Source organism: Arctopsyche grandis, chromosome 3 (genome assembly GCF_051622035.1).
Source record: "Arctopsyche grandis isolate Sample6627 chromosome 3, ASM5162203v2, whole genome shotgun sequence".
Taxonomy (NCBI): domain Eukaryota; kingdom Metazoa; phylum Arthropoda; class Insecta; order Trichoptera; family Hydropsychidae; genus Arctopsyche; species Arctopsyche grandis.
Genome location: NC_135357.1, coordinates 19,810,781 through 19,832,741, shown reverse-complemented (window position 1 = coordinate 19,832,741; position 21,961 = coordinate 19,810,781). Strand labels below are relative to the sequence as shown.

General features: G+C 38.3%; 1 protein-coding gene across 1 annotated transcript in view; it reads left to right on the top strand.

The window, feature by feature from the left end:
* Positions 1 to 338: 338 nt before the first annotated feature.
* LOC143909148 (uncharacterized) overlaps positions 339 to 21,961 on the top strand; it is a 42,999-nt gene continuing 21,376 nt past the window's right edge. Inside the window, exon 1 of the mRNA XM_077427049.1 lies at positions 339 to 1,058. Coding sequence (XP_077283175.1) covers positions 339 to 1,058 — 720 coding nt within the window. The remainder of the gene's footprint in view (positions 1,059 to 21,961) is intronic.

Below are 21,961 nucleotides of genomic sequence, written 5' to 3'. Positions count from 1 at the left end.
CAGATGGCGATGGTCAAACTCCCGAGAGACGATGCCACTGAATTGATTAAGGCTGGAAGAATTCGAATCGGATGGGTCAATTGTCGTTTGAGGCCCCAAGTCCATATAATAAGATGCTTCAGGTGTCGGGGATTCGGACACATTGCGGTAGAATGCGCCAGCAAACAAGACAGAAGCAAAGAATGCAACAAGTGCGGCCAGGAAGGCCATAAAGCTGTGATTTGTAAGAACGACCCACACTGCAGCATTTGTGAAGGAGAAAAAATAAGCAGCGGTCATCAGACCGGTAGTCGAAGCTGTGCAGCCCTCCGGACTGCTCTGAAAAGACGAACACAACAATGATCCGCATACTCCAGATCAATCTGAATGGATGCCAGGCGGCGCAGGATGTGATGATACAGACAGCAGAGGAGCGGCGAGCGGACCTCGTGATTGTGTCTGAACAGTACCGCAACATTCCTCATCGATGGTATTCGGATGCAAGCTCAAGATCTGCAATCTACACACCAACTGCCCACCTGCGAATCACGAATGCTGTTTCAATTGGCGTCCAAGGCTGGACGTGGGTGGAGATGAGGGGAGTGAGGTTCTATAGCTGCTATTTTTCTCCTAGTGCAACAGTAGAGGAGTTCAAGAGAGATCTCGTCTGCCTTGAAGATGACGTGAGAACATCGACCTTACCTGTTGTCGTTGCCGGAGATTTTAACTCAAAAGCTCCAGAGTGGGGCTCTCAAAAAACGGATCGCAGAGGTATTTTACTCTCTGAAATGGCATCGCATTTACATCTGCATGCGGCCAACGTAGGAAGTGCTTACACGTTCGTTCGGGGCAGCACCGGATCGGTCATCGATGTCACATTTGCAGGTGAAACAATAATTGGCAGGATCCGAAAATGGCAAGTGCTTGACAGCTACTCTCACAGCGACCATCGCTACATTGGCTTCGAGTTGGAAGATCGCCTCGCCGGGCCACAAATGTTACCTTCTAGTTCTGGCTGGGGAGCTCGTAAGCTGGACATCGTAGCTTTGGACGAAGCCGTTGCAGAACTAAGATCAAAAGTGACTGACGTCGCAAGCAGCGGGGTTGGAGCCGAAGACATTGCCAACTCATTAAATGACCTATTGAGTGAGAGCTGCGACGCATCGATGCCGAGACGCGGAGGTAAAAAGAGGCACCCGGTCTTCTGGTGGACCGAAAACATCGCCATACTTCGCCGCGAGTGCTTAACCTGCAGACGCCGAGCACAACGACGGTCAAGCAATGAACAGCACAGAGTGAAATATCAAGAAGCCAGGATAGCTTTACGAAAAGCTATAAAAGAAAGTAAAGAGAGATGCTGGAAAGAGCTCTGCAAATCGATTGATGTGGAGGAGCCCATATAAGATCATAAGGAAAAAGCTCCGAATTGGAACTGTCGATCCATATCTTGAAAATAAGGCGAGTCTTGAATTGGTCATAGATGGCCTCTTTCCGCAACACCCAGTGATGGAAAGACGATCGGCGAGCAGTACTGGTGATGAGATGCCGATTTTCACGGAGGAAGAAGTCGTAGCAGCCGCCAAACGAATAAATATTGAAAAGGCGCCGGGACCGGACTGCACCGAACGCAGTTATTAAAAGAATTGTTTTGAGCGATCCTGCGTTGCTGTTGACGACCTTCAATGCTTGTCTGTCGGAAGGAACCTTTCCAAAACCATGGAAAAGACAAAAACTCGTGCTGATTTCAAAAGGAAAGGGAGGCCCACCAGGAACTTCATCATACAGGCCACTCTGCCTACTTGATGGGGTAGGAAAGTTACTAGAGAGACTTCTCCTACAGCGACTACAACAACAGCTAGAAAACAGCGACACAGGACTGTCATCGCAGCAATTTGGATTTCGACCCGGTCGCTCAACTATTGACGCGATCAGTGAAGTCGTAAACACCGTAAGACTTGCATGGCGTGGGAGCGTCAAGGCGAGCAAACATGTTGTGATGATCGCGCTCGACATAAAAAATGCATTCAACACTGCCAACTGGGGAAGGACTCTCGATGCATTAGTCACTATCAATGCTCCGGAAAAACTTCTTCTTCAACGTCCGAAAGCTATTTTTCGGACAGAATCCTTCTGTATGAATGCATGGGCAAAAAATACGAACGATCAGTCACTGCGGGCGTACCACAGGGATCGGTCCTGGGCCCGGCGCTTTGGAATGTAATGTACGACGGCTTGTTGAAGATCCAAATGCCAGATGAAACGAGCCTGGTCGCCTTTGCTGACGATGTCGCGTTGCTTGTCACCGCAAAGAACACAACATCTTTACGCCTAAGAAGCGAAGAAGCCATAAGAAGGGTTAAAAAATGGCTCGTGGATGCGGGCTTGGAGCTCGCCGTCCAGAAAACCGAAGCTGTATTCTTCACAAGACGTAGAAAGCTGCTGCCTCCTCAAATAACAGTCAACGGTTTTGAGGTGACGTTCAGCAGATCACTGCGGTATTTGGGAGTGCAGTTAGATGACAAACTACGCTTTGCAAAACATGCGGAAAAAGCGGGAGCTAGGGCGGCCCAAATAGCAGAAGACCTCGCCAGACTGATGCCCAACATCGGTGGACCAAAACAGAGCAGAAGAAAACTATACTGTGAAATAGTACACTCAGTCCTCCTGTACGGTGCTCCGATTTGGGCGGAAAAAACAAAGGTTGAGAGGACGAGGCTCAGCCTCGCTAGAGTACAAAGAAGAGCTGCATTAAGAGTCGCAGCGGCATACCGAACAGTATCAGAAGATGCCATCCTGGTGTTGTGCGCCATTCCACCGATCGACTTACTCGCTCTAGAACGACAAGCGATCTACAGAGGTGAAAAAAAGAGTACAGCCAGAGAAACAACGATGATCAAATGGCAAGACAGATGGAACAACTCTGAAAAAGGTCGATGGACATACCATCTCATCGGAGACCTAAAAGCGTGGTGCCAAAGAAAGCACGGCGAACTAAATCACCACACGACCCAAATACTCACAGGTCACGGGTGCTTCGGGACCTACCTACACAAAATAGGAAAGGAAACAACTCCGAAGTGCCACCACTGTGAAAACGAGAAAGACGACGCGGCCCACACAACCTTTGATTGTCCAGCATGGGAAGACGACAGAAGAACATTCAGAACTGTAATCGGCGTAGAACACCTGACGCCGATAAACATAATCTTCGTCATACTGGATAGCGCAACTGCCTGGTCAGCGTGGGAAGCATTTGCTTCGATGATAATGAAAAATAAAGAAGAAGCAGAAAGAACCCGAGAACTCGAAGGAAGAGCCATAAATGGCTAAGACAAAACTGCTTTCCCGAAGCAAAACATGAAAATGTGTCCGGGGAGCAGAGGTGTCAAGGGGGTGGGGTTTAGTCGGTAAAAATCCGACACTATCCTCCAGTTCGGGCTGGAGGATGTCTTTGGAAGATTCCCCACCTCCGACGATAAAAAAAAAAAAAAAAAAAAAAAAAAGGTAAGCACGTTTTGTGTATATTTTTGCAATGTCGAATTCTTTGATTTCGGTGATAGTTATGTTGGGTTGGGTTAGATTTTTTGAAGTTATCGTTTATTGTGAAAAACTAACAATCTCGAATTCTTTGATTTCAGTGATGGTTAAGTAAAGTTGGGTTAGGGTTGGTGAGTTCAGCACGTTTTGTGTTTATTTTTGCAATGTCGAATTCTTTGATTTCGGTGATAGTTAGGTTAGGTTGGGTTAGGTTTGGTGAGTTTAGCACGTTTTGTGTATATTTTTGCAATGTCGATTTCTTTGATTTCGGTGATAGTTACGTTAGTTTGAATTAGGTTTGGTGAGGTTAGCACGTTTTGTGTATATTTTTGCAATGTCGAATTCTTTGATTTCGGTGATAGTTAGGTTAGGTTGGGTTAGGTTTGGTGAGTTAAGCACGTTTTATGTATATTTTTGCAATGTCGAATTCTTTGATTTCGCTGTTGGTTAGGTTGAATTGGGTTAGATTTGTTGAGGTTATCGTTTTTTGTGAATTCCTTCAATCTCGAAATCTTTGATTTCGGTGATGGTAAGGTTAGGTTGGGTTAGGGTTGGTGAGGTTAGCACGTTTTGTGTATATTTTTGCAATGTCGAATTCTTTGATTTCGGTGCTAGTTAGGTTAGATTGGGTTAGGTTTAGTGAGTTAAGCACGTCTTGTGTCTATTTTTGCAATGTCGAATTCTTTGATTTCAGTGATAGTTAGGTTAGGTTGGGTTAGGTTTGGTGAGGTTAGCGAGTTTTCTGTATATTTTTGCACTGTCGACTTCTTTGATTTCGATGATAGTTAGGTTAGTTTAGGTTAGGGTTTGTGAGGTAAGCACGTTTTGTGTATATTTTTGCAATGTCAAACTCTTTGATTTCGGTGCTAGTTAGGTTAGGTTGGGTTAGGTTTGGTGAGTTTAGCACGTTTTGTGTATATTTAAGCAATGTCAAATTCTTTGATTTCGGTGATAGTTAGGTTAGGTTGGGTAAGGTTTGGTGAGTTTAGCACGTTTTTTGTATATCTTTGCAATGTCGAATTCTTTGATTTCGGTGATAGTTAGGTTAGGTTGGGTTGGGTTTGGTGAGGTTAGCACGTTTTGTGTATATTTTTGCAATGTCGAATTCTTTGATTTCGGTGCAAGTTAGGTTAGGTTTGGTGAGGTAAGCACGTTTTGTGTATATTTTTGCAATGTCGAATTCTTTGATTTCGGTGATAGAAAGGTTAGGTTGGGTAAGGTTTGATGAGTTTAGCACGTTTTGTGTATATTTTTGCAATGTCGAATTCGTTGATTTCGCTGTTGGTTAGGTTGGGTTGGGTTGTTTGGGTTGTTGGGTTGTTGCATTTGTTGAGGTTATCGTTTTTTGTGAATTTCTTCAATCTCGAAATTTTTGATTTCGATGATGGTAAGGTTAGGTTGGCTAAGGTTTGGTGAGGTTAGCGGGTTTTTTTTTATATCTTTGCAATGTCGACTTCTTTGATTTCGGTGATAGTAAGGTTAGGTTGGGTTAGGTTTGGTGAGGTTAGCACGTTTTGTGAATATTTTTGCAATGTCGAATTCTTTGATTTCGCTATTGGTTAGGTTGGGTTGGGTTAGATTTGTTGAGGTGATCGTTTTTTGTAAATTCCTTCAATCTCGAAATCTTTGATTTCGGTGATGTTCAGGTGTGCACGTTTTGTGTATATTTTTGCAATGTCGAATTCTTTGATTTCGGTGATAGTTAGGTTGGGTTGGGTTAGATTTTTTGAGGTTATCGTTTATTGTGAAAAACTAACACTCTCGAATTCTTTGATTTCAGTGATGGTTAAGTAAAGTTGGGTTAGGGTTGGTGAGGTAAGCACGTTTTGTGTTTATTTTTGCAATGTCGAATTCTTTGATTTCGGTGATAGTTAGGTTAGGTTGGGTTGGGTTTGGTGAGGTTAGCACGTTTTGTGTATATTTTTGCAATGTCGAATTCTTTGATTTCGGTGCAAGTTAGGTTAGGTTTGGTGAGGTAAGCACGTTTTGTGTATATTTTTGCAATGTCGAATTCTTTGATTTCGGTGATAGAAAGGTTAGGTTGGGTAAGGTTTCATGAGTTTAGCACGTTTTGTGTATATTTTTGCAATGTCGAATTCGTTGATTTCGCTGTTGGTTAGGTTGGGTTGGGTTGTTTGGGTTGTTGGGTTGTTGCATTTGTTGAGGTTATCGTTTTTTGTGAATTTCTTCAATCTCGAAATTTTTGATTTCGATGATGGTAAGGTTAGGTTGGCTAAGGTTTGGTGAGGTTAGCGGGTTTTTTTTTATATCTTTGCAATGTCGACTTCTTTGATTTCGGTGATAGTAAGGTTATGTTGGGTTAGGTTTGGTGAGGTTAGCACGTTTTGTGAATATTTTTGCAATGTCGAATTCTTTGATTTCGCTATTGGTTAGGTTGGGTTGGGTTAGATTTGTTGAGGTGATCGTTTTTTGTAAATTCCTTCAATCTCGAAATCTTTGATTTCGGTGATGTTCAGGTGTGCACGTTTTGTGTATATTTTTGCAATGTCGAATTCTTTGATTTCGGTGATAGTTAGGTTAGGTTGGGTTAGGGTTGGTGAGGTAAGCACGTTTTGTGTTTATTTTTGCAATGTCGAATTCTTTGATTTCGGTGATAGTTAGGTTAGGTTGGGTTAGGGTTGGTGAGGTTAGCACGTTTTGTGTATATTTTTGCAATGTCGAATTCTTTGATTTCGGTGATAGTTAGGTTAGGTTGGGTTAGGTTTGGTGAGTTTAGCACGTTTTTTGTATATCTTTGCAATGTCGAATTCTTTGATTTCGGTGATAGTTAGGTTAGGTTGGGTTGGGTTTGGTGAGGTTAGCACGTTTTGTGTATATTTTTGCAATGTCGAATTCTTTGATTTCGGTGCAAGTTAGGTTAGGTTTGGTGAGGTAAGCACGTTTTGTGTATATTTTTGCAATGTCGAATTCTTTGATTTCGGTGATAGAAAGGTTAGGTTGGGTAAGGTTTGATGAGTTTAGCACGTTTTGTGTATATTTTTGCAATGTCGAATTCGTTGATTTCGCTGTTGGTTAGGTTGGGTTGGGTTGTTTGGGTTGTTGGGTTGTTGCATTTGTTGAGGTTATCGTTTTTTGTGAATTTCTTCAATCTCGAAATTTTTGATTTCGATGATGGTAAGGTTAGGTTGGCTAAGGTTTGGTGAGGTTAGCGGGTTTTTTTTTATATCTTTGCAATGTCGACTTCTTTGATTTCGGTGATAGTAAGGTTAGGTTGGGTTAGGTTTGGTGAGGTTAGCACGTTTTGTGAATATTTTTGCAATGTCGAATTCTTTGATTTCGCTATTGGTTAGGTTGGGTTGGGTTAGATTTGTTGAGGTGATCGTTTTTTGTAAATTCCTTCAATCTCGAAATCTTTGATTTCGGTGATGTTCAGGTGTGCACGTTTTGTGTATATTTTTGCAATGTCGAATTCTTTGATTTCGGTGATAGTTAGGTTGGGTTGGGTTAGATTTTTTGAGGTTATCGTTTATTGTGAAAAACTAACACTCTCGAATTCTTTGATTTCAGTGATGGTTAAGTAAAGTTGGGTTAGGGTTGGTGAGGTAAGCACGTTTTGTGTTTATTTTTGCAATGTCGAATTCTTTGATTTCGGTGATAGTTAGGTTAGGTTGGGTTGGGTTTGGTGAGGTTAGCACGTTTTGTGTATATTTTTGCAATGTCGAATTCTTTGATTTCGGTGCAAGTTAGGTTAGGTTTGGTGAGGTAAGCACGTTTTGTGTATATTTTTGCAATGTCGAATTCTTTGATTTCGGTGATAGAAAGGTTAGGTTGGGTAAGGTTTGATGAGTTTAGCACGTTTTGTGTATATTTTTGCAATGTCGAATTCGTTGATTTCGCTGTTGGTTAGGTTGGGTTGGGTTGTTTGGGTTGTTGGGTTGTTGCATTTGTTGAGGTTATCGTTTTTTGTGAATTTCTTCAATCTCGAAATTTTTGATTTCGATGATGGTAAGGTTAGGTTGGCTAAGGTTTGGTGAGGTTAGCGGGTTTTTTTTTATATCTTTGCAATGTCGACTTCTTTGATTTCGGTGATAGTAAGGTTATGTTGGGTTAGGTTTGGTGAGGTTAGCACGTTTTGTGAATATTTTTGCAATGTCGAATTCTTTGATTTCGCTATTGGTTAGGTTGGGTTGGGTTAGATTTGTTGAGGTGATCGTTTTTTGTAAATTCCTTCAATCTCGAAATCTTTGATTTCGGTGATGTTCAGGTGTGCACGTTTTGTGTATATTTTTGCAATGTCGAATTCTTTGATTTCGGTGATAGTTAGGTTAGGTTGGGTTAGGGTTGGTGAGGTAAGCACGTTTTGTGTTTATTTTTGCAATGTCGAATTCTTTGATTTCGGTGATAGTTAGGTTAGGTTGGGTTAGGGTTGGTGAGGTTAGCACGTTTTGTGTATATTTTTGCAATGTCGAATTCTTTGATTTCGGTGATAGTTAGGTTAGGTTGGGTTAGGTTTGGTGAGTTTAGCACGTTTTTTGTATATCTTTGCAATGTCGAATTCTTTGATTTCGGTGATAGTTAGGTTAGGTTGGGTTGGGTTTGGTGAGGTTAGCACGTTTTGTGTATATTTTTGCAATGTCGAATTCTTTGATTTCGGTGCAAGTTAGGTTAGGTTTGGTGAGGTAAGCACGTTTTGTGTATATTTTTGCAATGTCGAATTCTTTGATTTCGGTGATAGAAAGGTTAGGTTGGGTAAGGTTTGATGAGTTTAGCACGTTTTGTGTATATTTTTGCAATGTCGAATTCGTTGATTTCGCTGTTGGTTAGGTTGGGTTGGGTTGTTTGGGTTGTTGGGTTGTTGCATTTGTTGAGGTTATCGTTTTTTGTGAATTTCTTCAATCTCGAAATTTTTGATTTCGATGATGGTAAGGTTAGGTTGGCTAAGGTTTGGTGAGGTTAGCGGGTTTTTTTTTATATCTTTGCAATGTCGACTTCTTTGATTTCGGTGATAGTAAGGTTAGGTTGGGTTAGGTTTGGTGAGGTTAGCACGTTTTGTGAATATTTTTGCAATGTCGAATTCTTTGATTTCGCTATTGGTTAGGTTGGGTTGGGTTAGATTTGTTGAGGTGATCGTTTTTTGTAAATTCCTTCAATCTCGAAATCTTTGATTTCGGTGATGTTCAGGTGTGCACGTTTTGTGTATATTTTTGCAATGTCGAATTCTTTGATTTCGGTGATAGTTAGGTTGGGTTGGGTTAGATTTTTTGAGGTTATCGTTTATTGTGAAAAACTAACACTCTCGAATTCTTTGATTTCAGTGATGGTTAAGTAAAGTTGGGTTAGGGTTGGTGAGGTAAGCACGTTTTGTGTTTATTTTTGCAATGTCGAATTCTTTGATTTCGGTGATAGTTAGGTTAGGTTGGGTTGGGTTTGGTGAGGTTAGCACGTTTTGTGTATATTTTTGCAATGTCGAATTCTTTGATTTCGGTGCAAGTTAGGTTAGGTTTGGTGAGGTAAGCACGTTTTGTGTATATTTTTGCAATGTCGAATTCTTTGATTTCGGTGATAGAAAGGTTAGGTTGGGTAAGGTTTGATGAGTTTAGCACGTTTTGTGTATATTTTTGCAATGTCGAATTCGTTGATTTCGCTGTTGGTTAGGTTGGGTTGGGTTGTTTGGGTTGTTGGGTTGTTGCATTTGTTGAGGTTATCGTTTTTTGTGAATTTCTTCAATCTCGAAATTTTTGATTTCGATGATGGTAAGGTTAGGTTGGCTAAGGTTTGGTGAGGTTAGTGGGTTTTTTTTTATATCTTTGCAATGTCGACTTCTTTGATTTCGGTGATAGTAAGGTTAGGTTGGGTTAGGTTTGGTGAGGTTAGCACGTTTTGTGAATATTTTTGCAATGTCGAATTCTTTGATTTCGCTATTGGTTAGGTTGGGTTGGGTTAGATTTGTTGAGGTGATCGTTTTTTGTAAATTCCTTCAATCTCGAAATCTTTGATTTCGGTGATGTTCAGGTGTGCACGTTTTGTGTATATTTTTGCAATGTCGAATTCTTTGATTTCGGTGATAGTTAGGTTGGGTTGGGTTAGATTTTTTGAGGTTATCGTTTATTGTGAAAAACTAACACTCTCGAATTCTTTGATTTCAGTGATGGTTAAGTAAAGTTGGGTTAGGGTTGGTGAGGTAAGCACGTTTTGTGTTTATTTTTGCAATGTCGAATTCTTTGATTTCGGTGATAGTTAGGTTAGGTTGGGTTAGGGTTGGTGAGGTTAGCACGTTTTGTGTATATTTTTGCAATGTCGAATTCTTTGATTTCGGTGATAGTTAGGTTAGGTTGGGTTAGGTTTGGTGAGTTTAGCACGTTTTTTGTATATCTTTGCAATGTCGAATTCTTTGATTTCGGTGATAGTTAGGTTAGGTTGGGTTAGGTTTGGTGAGGTTAGCACGTTTTGTGTATATTTTTGCAATGTCGAATTCTTTGATTTCGGTGCTAGTTAGGTAAGGTTGGGTTAGGTTTAGTGAGCTAAGCACGTTTTTTGTATATCTTTGCAATGTCGAATTCTTTGATTTCGTTGGTAGAAAGGTTAGGTTGGTTTAGGTTTGGTGAGGTTAGCACGTTTTGTGTATATTTTTGCAATGTCGAATTCTTTGATTTCGGTGATAGTTAGGTTAGTTTGAATAAGGGTTGGTGAGGTTAGCAGGTTTTGTGTATATTTTTGCAATGTCGAATTGTTTGATTTCGGTGATAGTACGGTTAGGTTGGGTTAGGTTTGGTGAGTTAAGCACGTTTTTTGAATATTTTTGCAATGTCGAATTTTTTGATTTCGGTGATAGTTAGGTTGGGTTTGGTTTGGTTTGGTGAGTTTAGCACAATTTGTGTATATTTTTGCAATGTTGAATTCTTTGATTTCGGTGATAGTTAGGTTGGGTTGGGTAAGATTTTTTGAGGTTATCGTTTATTGTGAAAAACTAACATTCTCGAATTCTTTGATTTCAGTGATGGTTAAATAAAGTTGGGTTAGGGTTGGTGAGGTAAGCACGTTTTGTGTTTATTTTTGCAATGTCGAATTCTTTGATTTCGGTGATAGTTAGGTTAGGTTGGGTTAGGTTTGGTGAGTTAAGCCTGTTTTGTGTATATTTTTGCAATGTCGAATTCTTTGATTTCGGTGATAGTTAGGTTAGGTTGGGTTAGGTTTGGTGAGTTAAGCACGTTTTGTGTATATTTTTGCAATGTCGATTACTTTGATTTCGGTGATAGTTAGGTTAGTTTGAATAAGGGTTGGTGAGGTTAGCACGTTTTGTGTATATTTTTGCTATGTCGAATTCTTTGATTTCGGTGATAGTACGGTTAGGTTGGGTTAGGTTTGGTGAGTTAAGCACGTTTTTTGAATTTTTTTTTCAATGTCGAATTTTTTGATTTCGCTGTTGGTTAGGTTGGGTTGGGTTAGATTTGTTGAGGTTATCGTTTTTTGTGAATTACTCACAATCTCGAATTCTTTGATTTCGGTGATGTTTAGGTTAGGTTGGGTTTGGTTTGGTTTGGTGAGTTTAGCACAATTTGTGTATATTTTTGCAATGTCGAATTCTTTGATTTCGAAACTAGTAAGGTTAGGTTGGGTTAGGTTTGGTGAGGTTAGCACGTTTTGTGTATATTTTTGCAATGTCGAATTATTTGATTTCGGAGAAAGTTAGGTTAGGTTGGGTTAGGTTTGGTGAGGTTAGCGCGTTTTGTGTATATTTTTGCAATGCGAATTCTTTGATTTCGGTGATAGTTAGGTTAGGTTGGGTTAGGTTTGGTGAGTTTAGCACGTTTTGTGTATATTTAAGCAATGTCAAATTCTTTGATTACGGTGATAGTTAGGTTAGGTTGGGTTAGGTTTGGTGAGTTTAGCACGTTTTTTGTATATCTTTGCAATGTCGAATTCTTTGATTTCGTTGATAGTTAGGTTAGGTTTGGTTAGGTTTGGTGAGGTTAGCACGTTTTGTGTATATTTTTGCAATGTCGAATTCTTTGATTTCAGTGATAGTTAGGTTAGGTTGGGTTAGGTTTGGTGAGTTAAGCACGTTTTTTGTATATCTTTGCAATGTCGAATTCTTTGATTTCGGTGATAGTTAGGTTAGTTTGAATAAGGGTTGGTGAGGTTAGCACGTTTTGTGTATATTTTTGCTATGTCGAATTCTTTGATTTCGGTGATAGTACGGTTAGGTTGGGTTAGGTTTGGTGAGTTAAGCACGTTTTTTGAATTTTTTTTTCAATGTCGAATTTTTTGATTTCGCTGTTGGTTAGGTTGGGTTGGGTTAGATTTGTTGAGGTTATCGTTTTTTGTGAATTACTCACAATCTCGAATTCTTTGATTTCGGTGATGTTTAGGTTAGGTTGGGTTTGGTTTGGTTTGGTGAGTTTAGCACAATTTGTGTATATTTTTGCAATGTCGAATTCTTTGATTTCGAAACTAGTAAGGTTAGGTTGGGTTAGGTTTGGTGAGGTTAGCACGTTTTGTGTATATTTTTGCAATGTCGAATTATTTGATTTCGGAGAAAGTTAGGTAAGGTTGGGTTAGGTTTGGTGAGGTTAGCGCGTTTTGTGTATATTTTTGCAATGCGAATTCTTTGATTTCGGTGATAGTTAGGTTAGGTTGGGTTAGGTTTGGTGAGTTAAGCACGTTTTGTGTATATTTAAGCAATGTCAAATTCTTTGATTACGGTGATAGTTAGGTTAGGTTGGGTTAGGTTTGGTGAGTTTAGCACGTTTTTTGTATATCTTTGCAATGTCGAATTCTTTGATTTCGTTGATAGTTAGGTTAGGTTGGGTTAGGTTTGGTGAGGTTAGCACGTTTTGTGTATATTTTTGCAATGTCGAATTCTTTGATTTCAGTGATAGTTAGGTTAGGTTGGGTTAGGTTTGGTGAGTTAAGCACGCTTTTTGTATATCTTTGCAATGTCGAATTCTTTGATTTCGGTGATAGTTAGGTTAGGTTGGGTTAGGTTTGGTGAGGTTAGCTCGTTTTGTGTATATTTTTGCAATGTCGAATTCTTTGATTTCGGTGCTAGTTAGGTTAGGTTTGGTGAGGTTAGCACGTTTTGTGTATATTTTTGCAATGTCGAATTCTTTGATTTTGGAGATAGTAAGGTAAGGTTGGGTAAGGTTTGGTGAGTTTACCACGTTTTGTGTATATTTTTGCAATGTCGAATTCTTTGATTTCGGAGAAAGTTAGGTTAGGTTGGGTTAGGTTTGGTGAGGTTAGCTCGTTTTGTGTATATTTTTGCAATGTCGAATTCTTTGATTTCGGTGCTAGTTAGGTTAGGTTTGGTGAGGTTAGCACGTTTTGTGTATATTTTTGCAATGTCAAATTCTTTGATTTTGGAGATAGTAAGGTAAGGTTGGGTAAGGTTTGGTGAGGTTAGCACGTTTTGTGTATATTTTTGCAATGTCGAATTCTTTGATTTTGCTGTTGGTTAGGTTGGGTTGGGTTTGATTTGTTGAGGTTATCGTTTTTTGTGAATTTCTTCAATCTCGAAATTTTTGATTTCGATGATGGTAAGGTTAGGTTGGCTAAGGTTTGGTGAGGTTAGCGAGTTTTTTTTTATATCTTTGCAATGTCGACTTCTTTGATTTCGGTGATAGTAAGGTTAGGTTGGGTGAGGTTTGGTGAGTTTAGCACGTTTTTTGTATATCTTTGCAATGTCGAATTCTTTGATTTCGTTGATAGTTAGGTTAGGTTGGGTTAGGTTTGGTGAGGTTAGCACGTTTTGTGTATATTTTTGCAATGTCGAATTCTTTGATTTCAGTGATAGTTAGGTTAGGTTGGGTTAGGTTTGGTGAGGTTAGCTCGTTTTGTGTATATTTTTGCAATGTCGAATTCTTTGATTTCGGTGATAGTTAGGTTGGGTTGGGTTAGATTTTTTGAGGTTATCGTTTATTGTGAAAAACTAACACTCTCGAATTCTTTGATTTCAGTGATGGTTAAGTAAAGTTGGGTTAGGGTTGGTGAGGTAAGCACGTTTTGTGTTTATTTTTGCAATGTCGAATTCTTTGATTTCGGTGATAGTTAGGTTAGGTTGGGTTAGGTTTGGTGAGTTAAGCACGTTTTTTGTATATCTTTGCAATGTCGAATTCTTTGATTTCGGTGATAGTTAGGTTAGGTTGGGTTAGGTTTGGTGAGGTTAGCTCGTTTTGTGTATATTTTTGCAATGTCGAATTCTTTGATTTCGGTGATAGTTAGGTTGGGTTGGGTTAGATTTTTTGAAGTTATCGTTTATTGTGAAAAACTAACACTCTCGAATTCTTTGATTTCAGCGATGGTTAAGTAAAGTTGGGTTAGGGTTGGTGAGGTAAGCACGTTTTGTGTTTATTTTTGCAATGTCGAATTCTTTGATTTCGGTGATAGTTAGGTTAGGTTGGGTTAGGTTTGGTGAGTTAAGCACGTTTTTTGTATATCTTTGCAATGTCGAATTCTTTGATTTCGGTGATAGTTAGGTTAGGTTGGGTTAGGTTTGGTGAGGTTAGCTCGTTTTGTGTATATTTTTGCAATGTCGAATTCTTTGATTTCGGTGATAGTTAGGTTGGGTTGGGTTAGATTTTTTGAGGTTATCGTTTATTGTGAAAAACGAACACTCTCGAATTCTTTGATTTCAGTGATGGTTAAGTAAAGTTGGGTTAGGGTTGGTGAGGTAAGCACGTTTTGTGTTTATTTTTGCAATGTCGAATTCTTTGATTTCGGTGATAGTTAGGTTAGGTTGGGTTAGGTTTGGTGAGTTAAGCCTGTTTTGTGTATATTTTTGCAATGTCGAATTCTTTGATTTCGGTGATAGTTAGGTTAGGTTGGGTTAGGTTTGGTGAGTTAAGCACGTTTTGTGTATATTTTTGCAATGTCGAATTCTTTGATTTCGCTGTTAGTTAGGTTGAATTGGGTTAGATTTGTTGAGGTTATCGTTTTTTGTGAATTCCTTCAATCTCGAAATCTTTGATTTCAGTGATGGTTAGGTTAGGTTGGGTTAGTGTTGGTGAGGTTAGCACGTTTTGTGTATATTTTTGCAATGTCGAATTCTTTGATTTCGGTGATAGTTAGGTTAGGTTGGGTTAGGTTTGGTGAGTTTAGCACGTTTTTTGTATATCTTTGCAATGTCGAATTCTTTGATTTCGTTGATAGTTAGGTTAGGTTGGGTTAGGTTTGGTGAGGTTAGCACGTTTTGTGTATATTTTTGCAATGTCGAATTCTTTGATTTCAGTGATAGTTAGGTTAGGTTGGGTTAGGTTTGGTGAGTAAAGCACGTTTTTTGAATTTTTTTTTCAATGTCGAATTTTTTGATTTCGCTGTTGGTTAGGTTGGGTTGGGTTAGATTTGTTGAGGTTATCGTTTTTTGTGAATTACTCACAATCTCGAATTCTTTGATTTCGGTGATGTTTAGGTTAGGTTAAGTTTGGTTTGGTTTGGTGAGTTTAGCACAATTTGTGTATATTTTTGCAATGTTGAATTCTTTGATTTCGGTGATAGTTAGGTTGGGTTGGGTAAGATTTTTTGAGGTTATCGTTTATTGTGAAAAACTAACATTCTCGAATTCTTTGATTTCAGTGATGGTTAAATAAAGTTGGGTGAGGGTTGGTGAGGTAAGCACGTTTTGTGTTTATTTTTGCAATGTCGAATTCTTTGATTTCGGTGATAGTTAGGTTAGGTTGGGTTAGGTTTGGTGAGTTAAGCCTGTTTTGTGTATATTTTTGCAATGTCGAATTCTTTGATTTCGGTGATAGTTAGGTTAGGTTGGGTTAGGTTTGGTGAGTTAAGCACGTTTTGTGTATATTTTTGCAATGTCGATTTCTTTGATTTCGGTGATAGTTAGGTTAGTTTGAATAAGGGTTGGTGAGGTTAGCACGTTTTGTGTATATTTTTGCTATCTCGAATTCTTTGATTTCGGTGATAGTACGGTTAGGTTGGGTTAGGTTTGGTGAGTTAAGCACGTTTTTTGAATTTTTTTTTCAATGTCGAATTTTTTGATTTCGCTGTTGGTTAGGTTGGGTTGGGTTAGATTTGTTGAGGTTATCGTTTTTTGTGAATTACTCACAATCTCGAATTCTTTGATTTCGGTGATGTTTAGGTTAGGTTGAGTTTGGTTTGGTTTGGTGAGTTTAGCACAATTTGTGTATATTTTTGCAATGTCGAATTCTTTGATTTCGAAACTAGTAAGGTTAGGTTGGGTTAGGTTTGGTGAGGTTAGCACGTTTTGTGTATATTTTTGCAATGTCGAATTATTTGATTTCGGAGAAAGTTAGGTTAGGTTGGGTTAGGTTTGGTGAGGTTAGCGCGTTTTGTGTATATTTTTGCAATGCGAATTCTTTGATTTCGGTGATAGTTAGGTTAGGTTGGGTTAGGTTTGGTGAGTTTAGCACGTTTTGTGTATATTTAAGCAATGTCAAATTCTTTGATTACGGTGATAGTTAGGTTAGGTTTGGTGAGGTTAGCACGTTTTGTGTATATTTTTGCAATGTCGAATTCTTTGATTTTGGAGATAGTAAGGTAAGGTTGGGTAAGGTTTGGTGAGTTTAGCACGTTTTGTGTATATTTTTGCAATGTCGAATTCTTTGATTTCGGAGAAAGTTTGGTTAGGTTGGGTTAGGTTTGGTGAGGTTAGCTCGTTTTGTGTATATTTTTGCAATGTCGAATTCTTTGATTTCGGTGCTAGTTAGGTTAGGTTTGGTGAGGTTAGCACGTTTTGTGTATATTTTTTCAATGTCGAATTTTTTGATTTCGCTGTTGGTTAGGTTGGGTTGGGTTAGATTTGTTGAGGTTATCGTTTTTTGTGAATTACTCACAATCTCGAATTCTTTGATTTCGGTGATGTTTAGGTTAGGTTGGGTTTGGTTTGGTTTGGTGAGTTTAGCACAATTTGTGTATATTTTTGCAATGTTGAATTCTTTGATTTCGAAACTAGTAAGGTTAGGTTGGGTTAGGTTTGGTGAGGTTAGCACGTTTTGTGTATATTTTTGCAATGTCGAATTATTTGATTTCGGAGAAAGTTAGGTTAGGTTGGGTTAGGTTTGGTGAGGTTAGCGCGTTTTGTGTATATTTTTGCAATGCGAATTCTTTGATTTCGGTGATAGTTAGGTTAGGTTGGGTTAGGTTTGGTGAGTTTAGCACGTTTTGTGTATATTTAAGCAATGTCAAATTCTTTGATTACGGTGATAGTTAGGTTAGGTTTGGTGAGGTTAGCACGTTTTGTGTATATTTTTGCAATGTCGAATTCTTTGATTTTGGAGATAGTAAGGTAAGGTTGGGTAAGGTTTGGTGAGTTTAGCACGTTTTGTGTATATTTTTGCAATGTCGAATTCTTTGATTTCGGAGAAAGTTTGGTTAGGTTGGGTTAGGTTTGGTGAGGTTAGCTCGTTTTGTGTATATTTTTGCAATGTCGAATTCTTTGATTTCGGTGCTAGTTAGCTTAGGTTTGGTGAGGTTAGCACGTTTTGTGTATATTTTTGCAATGTCGAATTCTTTGATTTTGGAGATAGTAAGGTAAGGTTGGGTAAGGTTTGGTGAGGTTAGCACGTTTTGTGTATATTTTTGCAATGTCGAATTCTTTGATTTTGCTGTTGGTTAGGTTGGGTTGGGTTCGATTTGTTGAGGTTATCGTTTTTTGTGAATTTCTTCAATCTCGAAATTTTTGATTTCGATGATGGTAAGGTTAGGTTGGCTAAGGTTTGGTGAGGTTAGCGAGTTTTTTTTTATATCTTTGCAATGTCGACTTCTTTGATTTCGGTGATAGTAAGGTTAGGTTGGGTTAGGTTTGGTGAGTTTAGCACGTTTTTTGTATATCTTTGCAATGTCGAATTCTTTGATTTCGTTGATAGTTAGGTTAGGTTGGGTTAGGTTTGGTGAGGTTAGCACGTTTTGTGTATATTTTTGCAATGTCGAATTCTTTGATTTCAGTGATAGTTAGGTTAGGTTGGGTTAGGTTTGGTGAGGTTAGCTCGTTTTGTGTATATTTTTGCAATGTCGAATTCTTTGATTTCGGTGATAGTTAGGTTGGGTTGGGTTAGATTTTTTGAAGTTATCGTTTATTGTGAAAAACTAACACTCTCAAATTCTTTGATTTCAGTGATGGTTAAGTAAAGTTGGGTTAGGGTTGGTGAGGTAAGCACGTTTTGTGTTTATTTTTGCAATGTCGAATTCTTTGATTTCGGTGATAGTTAGGTTAGGTTGGGTTAGGTTTGGTGAGTTAAGCACGTTTTTTGTATATCTTTGCAATGTCGAATTCTTTGATTTCGGTGATAGTTAGGTTAGGTTGGGTTAGGTTTGGTGAGGTTAGCTCGTTTTGTGTATATTTTTGCAATGTCGAATTCTTTGATTTCGGTGATAGTTAGGTTGGGTTGGGTTAGATTTTTTGAGGTTATCGTTTATTGTGAAAAACTAACACTCTCGAATTCTTTGATTTCAGTGATGGTTAAGTAAAGTTGGGTTAGGGTTGGTGAGGTAAGCACGTTTTGTGTTTATTTTTGCAATGTCGAATTCTTTGATTTCGGTGATAGTTAGGTTAGGTTGGGTTAGGTTTGGTGAGTTAAGCCTGTTTTGTGTATATTTTTGCAATGTCGAATTCTTTGATTTCGGTGATAGTTAGGTTAGGTTGGGTTAGGTTTGGTGAGTTAAGCACGTTTTGTGTATATTTTTGCAATGTCGAATTCTTTGATTTCGCTGTTAGTTAGGTTGAATTGGGTTAGATTTGTTGAGGTTATCGTTTTTTGTGAATTCCTTCAATCTCGAAATCTTTGATTTCAGTGATGGTTAGGTTAGGTTGGGTTAGTGTTGGTGAGGTTAGCACGTTTTGTGTATATTTTTGCAATGTCGAATTCTTTGATTTCGGTGATAGTTAGGTTAGGTTGGGTTAGGTTTGGTGAGTTTAGCACGTTTTTTGTATATCTTTGCAATGTCGAATTCTTTGATTTCGTTGATAGTTAGGTTAGGTTGGGTTAGGTTTGGTGAGGTTAGCACGTTTTGTGTATATTTTTGCAATGTCGAATTCTTTGATTTCAGTGATAGTTAGGTTAGGTTGGGTTAGGTTTGGTGAGTAAAGCACGTTTTTTGAATTTTTTTTTCAATGTCGAATTTTTTGATTTCGCTGTTGGTTAGGTTGGGTTGGTTTAGATTTGTTGAGGTTATCGTTTTTTGTGAATTTCTCACAATCTCGAATTCTTTGATTTCGGTGATGTTTAGGTTAGGTTAAGTTTGGTTTGGTTTGGTGAGTTTAGCACAATTTGTGTATATTTTTGCAATGTTGAATTCTTTGATTTCGGTGATAGTTAGGTTGGGTTGGGTAAGATTTTTTGAGGTTATCGTTTATTGTGAAAAACTAACATTCTCGAATTCTTTGATTTCAGTGATGGTTAAATAAAGTTGGGTGAGGGTTGGTGAGGTAAGCACGTTTTGTGTTTATTTTTGCAATGTCGAATTCTTTGATTTCGGTGATAGTTAGGTTAGGTTGGGTTAGGTTTGGTGAGTTAAGCCTGTTTTGTGTATATTTTTGCAATGTCGAATTCTTTGATTTCGGTGATAGTTAGGTTAGGTTGGGTTAGGTTTGGTGAGTTAAGCACGTTTTGTGTATATTTTTGCAATGTCGATTTCTTTGATTTCGGTGATAGTTAGGTTAGTTTGAATAAGGGTTGGTGAGGTTAGCACGTTTTGTGTATATTTTTGCTATCTCGAATTCTTTGATTTCGGTGATAGTACGGTTAGGTTGGGTTAGGTTTGGTGAGTTAAGCACGTTTTTTGAATTTTTTTTTCAATGTCGAATTTTTTGATTTCGCTGTTGGTTAGGTTGGGTTGGGTTAGATTTGTTGAGGTTATCGTTTTTTGTGAATTACTCACAATCTCGAATTCTTTGATTTCGGTGATGTTTAGGTTAGGTTGGGTTTGGTTTGGTTTGGTGAGTTTAGCACAATTTGTGTATATTTTTGCAATGTCGAATTCTTTGATTTCGAAACTAGTAAGGTTAGGTTGGGTTAGGTTTGGTGAGGTTAGCACGTTTTGTGTATATTTTTGCAATGTCGAATTATTTGATTTCGGAGAAAGTTAGGTTAGGTTGGGTTAGGTTTGGTGAGGTTAGCGCGTTTTGTGTATATTTTTGCAATGCGAATTCTTTGATTTCGGTGATAGTTAGGTTAGGTTGGGTTAGGTTTGGTGAGTTTAGCACGTTTTGTGTATATTTAAGCAATGTCAAATTCTTTGATTACGGTGATAGTTAGGTTAGGTTTGGTGAGGTTAGCACGTTTTGTGTATATTTTTGCAATGTCGAATTCTTTGATTTTGGAGATAGTAAGGTAAGGTTGGGTAAGGTTTGGTGAGTTTAGCACGTTTTGTGTATATTTTTGCAATGTCGAATTCTTTGATTTCGGAGAAAGTTTGGTTAGGTTGGGTTAGGTTTGGTGAGGTTAGCTCGTTTTGTGTATATTTTTGCAATGTCGAATTCTTTGATTTCGGTGCTAGTTAGGTTAGGTTTGGTGAGGTTAGCACGTTTTGTGTATATTTTTGCAATGTCGAATTCTTTGATTTTGGAGATAGTAAGGTAAGGTTGGGTAAGGTTTGGTGAGGTTAGCACGTTTTGTGTATATTTTTGCAATGTCGAATTCTTTGATTTTGCTGTTGGTTAGGTTGGGTTGGGTTCGATTTGTTGAGGTTATCGTTTTTTGTGAATTTCTTCAATCTCGAAATTTTTGATTTCGATGATGGTAAGGTTAGGTTGGCTAAGGTTTGGTGAGGTTAGCGAGTTTTTTTTTATATCTTTGCAATGTCGTCTTCTTTGATTTCGGTGATAGTAAGGTTAGGTTGGGTTAGGTTTGGTGAGTTTAGCACGTTTTTTGTATATCTTTGCAATGTCGAATTCTTTGATTTCGTTGATAGTTAGGTTAGGTTGGGTTAGGTTTGGTGAGGTTAGCACGTTTTGTGTATATTTTTGCAATGTCGAATTCTTTGATTTCAGTGATAGTTAGGTTAGGTTGGGTTAGGTTTGGTGAGGTTAGCTCGTTTTGTGTATATTTTTGCAATGTCGAATTCTTTGATTTCGGTGATAGTTAGGTTGGGTTGGGTTAGATTTTTTGAGGTTATCGTTTATTGTGAAAAACTAACACTCTCGAATTCTTTGATTTCAGTGATGGTTAAGTAAAGTTGGGTTAGGGTTGGTGAGGTAAGCACGTTTTGTGTTTATTTTTGCAATGTCGAATTCTTTGATTTCGGTGATAGTTAGGTTAGGTTGGGTTAGGTTTGGTGAGTTAAGCACGTTTTTTGTATATCTTTGCAATGTCGAATTCTTTGATTTCGGTGATAGTTAGGTTAGGTTGGGTTAGGTTTGGTGAGGTTAGCTCGTTTTGTGTATATTTTTGCAATGTCGAATTCTTTGATTTCGGTGATAGTTAGGTTGGGTTGGGTTAGATTTTTTGAGGTTATTGTTTATTGTGAAAAACTAACACTCTCGAATTCTTTGATTTCAGTGATGGTTAAGTAAAGTTGGGTTAGGGTTGGTGAGGTAAGCACGTTTTGTGTTTATTTTTGCAATGTCGAATTCTTTGATTTCGGTGATAGTTAGGTTAGGTTGGGTTAGGTTTGGTGAGTTAAGCACGTTTTTTGTATATCTTTGCAATGTCGAATTCTTTGATTTCGGTGATAGTAAGGTTAGGTTGGGTTAGGTTTGGTGAGGTTAGCTCGTTTTGTGTATATTTTTGCAATGTCGAATTCTTTGATTTCGGTGATAGTTAGGTTGGGTTGGGTTAGATTTTTTGAGGTTATCGTTTATTGTGAAAAACTAACACTCTCGAATTCTTTGATTTTAGTGATGGTTAAGTAAAGTTGGGTTAGGGTTGGTGAGGTAAGCACGTTTTGTGTTTATTTTTGCAATGTCGAATTCTTTGATTTCGGTGATAGTTAGGTTAGGTTGAGTTAGGTTTGGTGAGTTAAGCCTGTTTTGTGTATATTTTTGCAATGTCGAATTCTTTGATTTCGGTGATAGTTAGGTTAGGTTGGGTTAGGTTTGGTGAGTTAAGCACGTTTTGTGTATATTTTTGCAATGTCGAATTCTTTGATTTCGCTGTTAGTTAGGTTGAATTGGGTTAGATTTGTTGAGGTTATCGTTTTTTGTGAATTCCTTCAATCTCCAAATCTTTGATTTCAGTGATGGTTAGGTTAGGTTGGGTTAGGTTTGGTGAGGTTAGCACGTTTTGTGTATATTTTTGCAATGTCGAATTCTTTGATTTCGGTGATAGTTAGGTTAGGTTGGGTTAGGTTTGGTGAGTTTAGCACGTTTTGTGTATATTTTTGCAATGTCGAATTCTTTGATTTCGGTGCTAGTTAGGTAAGGTTGGGTTAGGTTTGGTGAGCTAAGCACGTTTTTTGTATATCTTTGCAATGTCGAATTCTTTGATTTCGTTGGTGGAAAGGTTAGGTTGGTTTAGGTTTGGTGAGGTTAGCACGTTTTGTGTATATTTTTGCAATGTCGAATTCTTTGATTTCG